At 46.0% G+C, this 8725-nt stretch overlaps 1 protein-coding gene across 1 annotated transcript; it reads right to left on the bottom strand.

Moving 5' to 3' along the window:
- Nucleotides 1-219: 219 nt before the first annotated feature.
- CLDN34 (claudin 34) lies at nt 220-2575 on the bottom strand. The gene has a single exon (XM_064574815.1). It carries the CDS (start codon nt 1267-1269, stop codon nt 535-537), a length of 735 nt encoding a protein of 244 aa, XP_064430885.1. The 5' UTR covers nt 1270-2575; the 3' UTR covers nt 220-534.
- Nucleotides 2576-8725: the final 6150 nt, after the last annotated feature.

Genomic DNA, 8725 nt, shown 5'->3' with positions numbered 1-8725 from the left:
TAAAGCTAATATGACAGAATCTTGATAATTGTTGAGTGTGATAATGAGTGTGGGGTGATTCCTCCTATTATTCTACTTCTGCATATTTTGGAGAATTTCATATGATAGAGCGATGTTATCACCATACCACAAGAAATAACGTTGGTTGTTTTTAGCAGAAGTTTAAGAGGAAATGTAAGAATCACAGAAAAATCTCATTTCCACACACTAGGTTTATAGTATTGATTATTTATTGAACAATAATTAAAATACAGATCCAATAAGACCAACTGGCAGGTGAGGAAGATTTTTTTTTTAAATGAAATTTCCTCAATTCAATCAATGAACTGGTGAATCAATGAAACAAAGACACAGAAGGTAAAGGAAGGAAATAGTTGGCCACCTTCTGCCCAAAGCTATCTTTGCCATGGTCTTGAATCTTTGGAAATATTTCATAGAACATCCTACTAATACTTCTCATAAACCCTTGGTCAAGCTGGATTCGCAAAGCCAACGCAACCAGGACTTTTACATCTCTGAAGTTTGAGGGTGAACTTAGTTCACCGTGGGGAGTTTGTAAGCGAGGAAAAGTAACGCACTTAACATCATCATGAAGGCAGCCAGACAGGCCACCAGAAAGGCACTGCCAGTCTCCTGAGTATCTGGCTTGAAGGGTATAGCGAGAGATGGCGGGAAGGTAATACCCTCTTCATTCACCACGGAGTGGTAATTCCAGACCACAGCGATTGAGATACAGATGCCAGCAGCCAGGTTCAGAATTCCTGAAGCAACAGATGGATTGAAGGTGGCATTCCCCTGACGAACTCCCATGTACACATTTCTAAGTGCAAAGATGGTGGAGGCTCTCCCCAAAAGGCCTAGAATGCTGGCGACCAGCAGGAGATTTTGAGAAACACGAATATCAAGAGGGAGGTAAGTATCACGGTAGCTGAAATGGCGACACAATTTGGTTCTGTTATAGTTGCTGATATGGTGGTAAATGCAGACTTTCCACATTCCCACACAGACCGGGCCAGAGGGAGAGAGAGAGGTGTTGTCCATGTGCCACACTCTCCACTCCACGAAGCCCATGGAGGTGGTGGTGAGGATCCATCCAACCGTGGCGATAGCAAAACCTGCCACTTGGCAGTTAGCGCTATTGATGAACAGAAGCATGGCGGCCGCGCACCCAGGGAACTGCAAACAAACACAGAGCACCGTGACGGTGGGGCCCTTGGGCTGGGAGCAACCCCCGTGGGTACGCAGAGCTATATTTGGGAATGGAGACATGGGACGTTCACATTCTGCTGGTGGGAGCACAGAGCAAGCACACTTTGTGAAGGACCTTTGGCACTATTCATCAAAAGCCTTAAAAGGTGCCGACTTTCAAACAGGCAGTTCCATTTTGGGGCATTCGTCCAAAGAAATAATTACGATCGGCCACAAGTGTATAGTCATGAAGTGGTCATCATGGCCCTGTTCGTAATACTGAAAAATGGGACACAAGTCCAACAATTGAGCTTGGTTAAATAAGTTATGTTATATCCGTGCAATGGAGCTATGTGCTAACGTTCAATATATGGCTGGAATCGAGCAAGGGGTAACATTTTGTGTTTGGCTCTGCTCACTTGCATAATGTTTTAAGTTTCATCCATGTCCTGCCATGTATGAATAGTCTGTTCCTTTTCATTGCTGGGTCCTATTCAGTTGGAGGGATAGGCCACAGTTTAAGTTTTTGGACATTGGGATTGGTTCCAAGTTTGGGCTATTATGAATAGTGCTGCTCTAAACATTTCTATGTAATATTTTGTATGGGCATACGTTCTCCTTTCTCTTGTGTAGATATCTAGAGTGGGGCTAGTGGGGCATATGGTAAGTGTTGCTGAACTTTTTAGAAAGTGCTAAACCATTTCCCTAGTGGCTCCACCATTTTGCATTCCCACCAGCACTGCATGAAGGTTCCGGTTTCTCTATCTCTTTTCCAACAGTTGATATGTTTCACCTTTTTGATTACATCCATTCTAATTACCATTAAAACATAATGTAACCAAAGGAAGATGTCCCCAATATGTCAAGTACAAACAGTAAGTTACAAAACAGTACATATAATCATGGATAGAAGTAGAACTGGAAGTCTGTATGCTAAGTTAGTAGGAGATATTTTTAACTGGGTTGGAGGGATTATGAGTTTTTAAAACTATTTGTATTGTGAAGAATCATATAGCACACAAAATCTAAGTGTACAGCTCAATGAATTATCACAGGGCAAATAACCACATATACACCACTTGGTTTAAGATATATGACATTATCACTTCCTTATTTGTCTTTATCTTTTTTCACCTTAGCATGAACCCCCAAGCATCTTTATTCAATTCTGCCTGTTTTTCAAAACAGGGATCATGCAGTAGGCATTTCTCTGTGACTGGCTTCTTTCACTCAACACTGTTTCTGACCTTGGATTGTGATTTTTTTTTTTTAAAGATTTTATTTATTTATTTGAGAGAGAGAGAACGAGAGAGAGCACATGAGAGGGGGGAGGGTCAGAGGGAGAAGCAGACTCCCTGCCGAGCAGGGAGCCCGATGCGGGACTCGATCCAGGGACTCCAGGATCATGACCTGAGCCGAAGGCAGTCGCTCAACCAACTGAGCCACCCAGGCGCCCTGGATTGTGATTTTTTAAATGATGTCTGGCTGGGGCTCCTGGGTGGCTCAGATGGTTGAGCGTCTGCCTTCGGATCAGGTCATGATCCCAGGGTCCTGGGATCGAGCCCCGCATCGGGCTCCTGGCTCAGCGAGGAGCCTGCTTCTCTCTCTTTCCCTCTGCCTCTCTCCCTGCTCATGCGTTCTCTCTCTCTCTCTCTCTGTATCTCTGTGTCTCAAATGAATAAATAAAATCTTAAAAAAAAATTTTTTTTAAATGATGTCTGGCTGTTCAAGCCTTTTAAGGTATTTCTGTCATGATTTTTTAGATAAAAACAGTAAGAAAGGCTTCATTAAAGTTATGAAGCAATGGAGGATGAATTATATCTGGTACATAACTACACGTAGGAGCTCTTATTCATTCACCATGAAGACTTAGCAGATATAAAAGTAGAATATTTCGTAATGTGGGAAAACATCCGTGATGGGTTGAATTTAAAACACAGATAATAAAACTACAAGTTTGTAGCGTGATCTTATTTATGCCCATCCTAAAATAAGATGGAAAAATGCAAGACAAGATGCCTCTGTTGGGATTGCTAGTGATTTTTTTTTTTCATGTTTTAAGGTAAAAGTACTACTTTTTCAGTTGGAGACAAATGGGGGTGTACAAGGGGTGCAAGTATAGAAATGAATAAAGATAAGGCAGAAGCAGGCGTGGAAGCCAGTTCATGGAGGGCATCAAGGGGTCTGGACTTTATTATGGGGGCGTCCCACGCCGGGACGTATTGATTTACCATTCATGTGTGGTTTGCGTGGGAGAAAGAGGTGTGTACTTGTAAGGAAAGCTCTTCGAAATACCTCGCTAAGTGAAAATGTGTGTTGCAAAAGCATGTGTATAGAAATGGCTCCCTTGGGGTGCCTGGGTGGTGCAGTCGGTTGAGTGTCCGACTCTTGGTTTTGGCTGGGGTCGTGATCTCAGGGTCATGAGATCCAGCCCTGCATGAGGTTCCGTGCTCAGTGCGGAGTCGGCTTGGATTCTCTCTCCCTCTCCCTCTGCACAACCTTCCCTCCATGCCCAGCATCCTCTCTTCCTCGGTTTTAATTTTTTGCCAGAAACACGTAATGCTCTTAAAAGGTAAACGATGAATCGAGAAAGGGGAGAGAAGCGGGACAGAGGCAGGTCACGCCGCCTCTGAGGGAGGTGAGTGGGGCGCCAGGCCCTGGGCTGAGCCGGACCTCGGGGAGCAGGGAGGGTGGGGAGGGCACGGGAGGGCTTCGCGGGCAGCGGCTCAGCCTCCCGCAGCGCTCCCGAGCCCCGGGCTCTGTGCCAGGTCGGCAGTTCCTAAACTTCTTGGTCTCAGGACCAAAAAGGTCTCCACCCTTTGCACTTAGAAGCGGTGGAGGTAGGTGGTTACTGGGTCATGGAGTTTCAGTTTGGGAAGCTGAAAAAAGTTCTGGAGATGGATACTGGAGGGAGGTGATGGTTGCACACAAGAAGCTACTTCATAGGGGCACCTGGGTGGCTCAGCCGTTAAGCGTCTGCCTTCGGCTCAGGTCGTGATTCCAGGGTCCTGGGATCGAGCCCCGCATCGGGCTCCCTGCTCGGCGGGAAGCCTGCTTCTCCCTCTCCCACTCCCCCTGCTTGTGTTCCCTCTCTTGCTGTGTCTCTCTGTCAAATAAAATCTTAAAAAAAAAAAAAGAAGCTACTTCATACCACTGACCTGGACCCTTAAAAATGGTTAAAATGGTCAATAATGTTATATATATTTTCCTACAATAAGAAAAAAAAACCCCAAAATTTATTGATGACCCCAAAGAGTTCTTGTTCTCACAGTTTATATCCACTGATATTTACCATATCAGGAATTAAAAGTGAGAAATTTAAAATTACTTATTACATCATGTGATAAACATTACGTATTAACAAGGATTTTTATGAAAAGTGGCTATATTTTCCAAACAGAATTTAGAGGATATTGCTTTTAGCAATCTGCAAATTGTGTGTAAATTACACATTAAATTCTAAGAATGGAAGGGAAGGAGCAAACTATCAGCAGAAGCATGGTTCAGGATCTAGCTGGAGACAACGCAAATACCCACCCACAAGGAGGGACAAAGGAACTGTCAGTTATTCATACGATGGAACACTATCCACCCCGCACAAACGGTTATGATGGCATTTGTGGCGTTTGTCATAAGTACTTACTGACATACGCCCTCCAGCTGGGCATAAACAGTGTGTCACTTACTCACAATCCACTTAGTAGAAGGCCGGTGCCCGATGGGCATGTGAAGTTTGTTGAGTGGGCCAAACGTGTCCCTGGAGGCCTCCTCCAGAACTCCTCTCAAACCTGAATTCATCTGTAGGATGGAGACCCAGCCCAGCACTGATGGCCTGTTGAGTCAGAAACTCCCAACAGAACCCCAGAGTCTCTGTAACCCATGCCTGTGGTCAAGAGGAACACGACCACATTCTTGCTCTCACGTAAATGTTAAAAGCTCCATGACCTAATGGGAAGAGTGGAGACACTGACCCGTTTGTCTTTGGCTCCAGAGGAGATCCGCTTCTCGCCGCCGCTCTGGGGTTACCTGCCGCAGACACTTGCTATCCCCTTTGCCCTCGGGCAGCCGGCCCCTTCTCTCCTAATGCGCCACTTCCAACCCACCGTCGGACGAGACCACCAGGACTTTGAAGGATGCTGTTGCGATAGTCTGGATCTCGTCTCATCAAAGTCCTCTGGCTCCACTTACGTACCACGGACAAATCTACACAGGCACTTACCCAACATTTTAAAACCTTTAAAGAAAATTCTGGAATATTGGGGCCATTGTGACACAGGAGCTGGGTAGAAAGGACAGCCATTTTATGGTTTGTCTACTGTATGCTGAAAAGAAGGGCTCCCTAAGAGAATTATAAAAGCAATGCTGTACTCCTTAGGAGTTCTTCCCTAACCCCCTCTCCCGCCCCAGGCCCCTGGTTCTCTGTGTTTACAGATTTGCCTATTATGGGTAGCTCCCATAAACAGAGTCCTACCATTTGTGGCCTTTGTGTGTGGCTTCTTCTAAGCATCATGTTTTGCGGGTTCATCCATAGATGTATCGGTACTTCACTCCTTTTCATGGCCCAGTAATATTCCACTGTATACACCTACTACTGTTTATTGAGCAGGTGATGGGCACTTGGGTTGTTTTCCCTTTGGGGCTATTATGAATGATGCTGCTATGAACATTAATGTGTAAGTGTCTGTATGGATATGTTTTCATTTCTCTTGGGTATGTACCTAGGAGTGGAATTGCTGGGTCACAAGGTAACTCTATGTCTAACATTTTGAGGGACCACCAAATTGTTTTCTTAAGTGGCCGTACCATTTGATAATCCTACCAGCAATGTTTAAGGGCTCTAATTTCTCCCCCTCCTTGTAACACTAGCTATTGATTGCCTATTTGGGTTTGATGACTATATATATGGAACCACTATGTGAGCTCAGTGTAAAGGACCCTTAGGAACAAGGGACACTTAAAGACTGAGCTTAATTGTAGTTTTCTGGTTATTTTCTGGCCTCAGGAAGTTTAAAACACAAATATTTGGGCGCCTGAGTGGCTCAGATGGTTAAGCGTCTGCCTTCGGCTCAGGTCATGATCCCAGGGTCCTGGGATCGAGTCCCACATCGGGCTCCTGGCTCAGCGGGGAGCCTGCTTCTCCCTCTGACCCTCTCCCCTCTCATGCTGTTTCTCTCTCACTCGCTCTCTAAAAAATAAATAAATAAAATCTTAAAAAAAAAAACATTCTTACCAGACTCTGGCTTATAACCTGAATGTAATTTCCATCCTTCGAATTTAACAAGAGCTTTGTGAACTCTGAAATGCTCTCTCCAAGATGGGAAACCTTTCAATGGAGTGTTCTAGTAGGTGCTAGTTTTCATTAACACTTGCAATGTATACCTCACACTTTGCCTGAGTTCTGATGGGTCTTTGGTTCAGACTGGAAAGTCTCTACTTCTAAGGGTGGAACGATGGCATGTCGCAGAGACAGATTATTTTTTTTCCCTAGCCAAGGAGACCAAATGTGAGGGCTACACATGTTGGGTGATTGGAGAATATGAAAGAGAAAAGGGGAAGCAAATGGTGAGGACACATGCAGATGGTGAGGACACAGGCAGTTTCAGAAAAGGTGGGCCTTGTGGAGTATGAAAGGTGGACTTTAAACAGGGCAATGAAGTACCAATAAAATAAATAGCAATAACCTAAAAAAACCCCAGTGAGGCTGTCTCACGATGACGTTACTATGGTGTCACAGCACAAAGGCTGTGGAATGGAGCGAGCTGAAGAGGTTCTACGTGGGATTAGGTGGCCCTCTGTGCTGGTCAGCCCCTTGCACCTTCCTTAGTCTTCACTGGTGGGTGACGCTGATGTGGTACCACTCGAATCCACGTCAGAAGAGACCAGGAATGGGCATCCAAATGGGAAAGCAAGGAACAGCAAATTAATCTTTGAGAGTGAGTGAAACAAACACTTGTGTGGTCAAGGAGTCAAAACACAATGGAGGACAGGAAACACAACAAAAACTCAAAACACAACAAAAACTTGAAAAATGTGGAATTACCCCAGGATCCAGCAATCCCAGCTCCTGGTATATACCCAACGGAAGAGAAAGCAAATACCTGCCCCCCTACCCCCACCACGTTCATAGTAGCATCCTTCACAATAGCCAAGAGGTGGAAACCCGAATGTCTATCCGTGGATGAATGGATAGACAAAATGGGGTCTCTACACACAAGGGAGTATTTCTCAGCCTTAAAGAGGAAGGACAGTCTGACACTTGTTCCAACACGGATGAACCTTGAAGACATTATAGTGAAATAAGCCAGTCCCCAAGAGACAAATGGTGTGATTGCGCTTCTGTGCAGCGTCCCAGACACACAAAGTAGGACAGCGGTTGCCAGGGGCTGGGGGAGACACAAATGTGGCCAGTGGCGGTCAACGGGGACAGGGCTTCCGTTTGGGAAGAGGCCAACGTCCCGGACATGGATGGTGGTGGTGGGGGCTGAACAACATTATGCATGTCCATTGAACTGTACACTTAAAGGTGTGGTAAAATGATCAATTTCGTGTTCTACTTTACCACAGTCAGACACACACAACAAAGAGGGGCCATACCTCCACTAAGGAGTGACACAGTCTCCGAGGGAAGGAATGTCTGGGGAGGAGGGCGGCCGGCCACTGGGCCAGACGCACAGAAACCCACGCGGCTCCTCTAAGGACGCCCTCCTTGCTCCTCTATGGCTGCTCCTCAGCAAGGCACACAGGAGGTCTCGGCCATCACACCAGCCAGCCGCTCGCCTCCAAGGCCATCTCCTGAGCCTTCCGCTGTCCCCACATTCTGCTACCCATTGTCCTCACCTTCTAAGTTCTCGGTTGCTAGGTCCCAGGGGTGCCCGGGGCATGGGGCTCAGTCGGTTAGATGGCTGACTCTTGATCTGAGCTCGGGTCTTGGTCTCTGGGCCTTAGTCTCAGGGTCCTGAGTTCAGGCCTGCGTTGGGCTCCACATGGGGCCCACTTAAAGAAGGATAAGATAAAACAAAAATAAAAAAGTAAAACAAACAAACAAATCCCTTGGTTGCTAGGTCCTAAATGCCAGGACACCATCCGTTCTTTCATTGATCAGCGCACCTCTTTCGTTTCTTTTCTTCATCACGTATCCTATCAGGTTTTTTTTGGGGGGGTGGGTGGGTGGGTAAGGTTTATTAATGGGTCATGAGAGTCCACTTTTAAGATATATCTGAGTCAGACCTGTCTCCTACACCCTTCCTCTCTTGTCCCCCCAGGCACGGCATCTAACCCACATCATCAGGCAGGTGTTAGCAGAAATGGCACCCACCAGGGCGAGACTGAGCTGGGAAAGACCACAGGCAGCTGGCACACTAGGGAAGATACCCTTAGTTTGTCGGAAAGGGCCTCCTTCTAGCTAGGCTTGGATCACAGGCTTGTTGACACATCATACACATGGGTAAGACCGTATGGAATATGTGCAGTAATTCCTAATCTGTGAGAAATTGACCTAAGACTGGGAATAGCTTCAAATGGGGCTTTCGTAGACACG

This window comes from Mirounga angustirostris, unplaced genomic scaffold (genome assembly GCF_029215605.1).
Source record: "Mirounga angustirostris isolate CCGP_5_RB_7025 unplaced genomic scaffold, mMirAng1.0.hap1 SCAF_11, whole genome shotgun sequence".
NCBI lineage: Eukaryota > Metazoa > Chordata > Mammalia > Carnivora > Phocidae > Mirounga > Mirounga angustirostris.
Note: the sequence above shows the minus strand (reverse complement) of the source record. Positions and strands in the feature narration are given on the sequence as shown.

Excerpts from the sequence above, each read along its gene's own strand:
- CLDN34 (XM_064574815.1), bottom strand. The coding sequence starts at position 1,269 with ATGTCTCCATTCCCAAATATAGCTCTGCGTACCCACGGGGGTTGCTCC.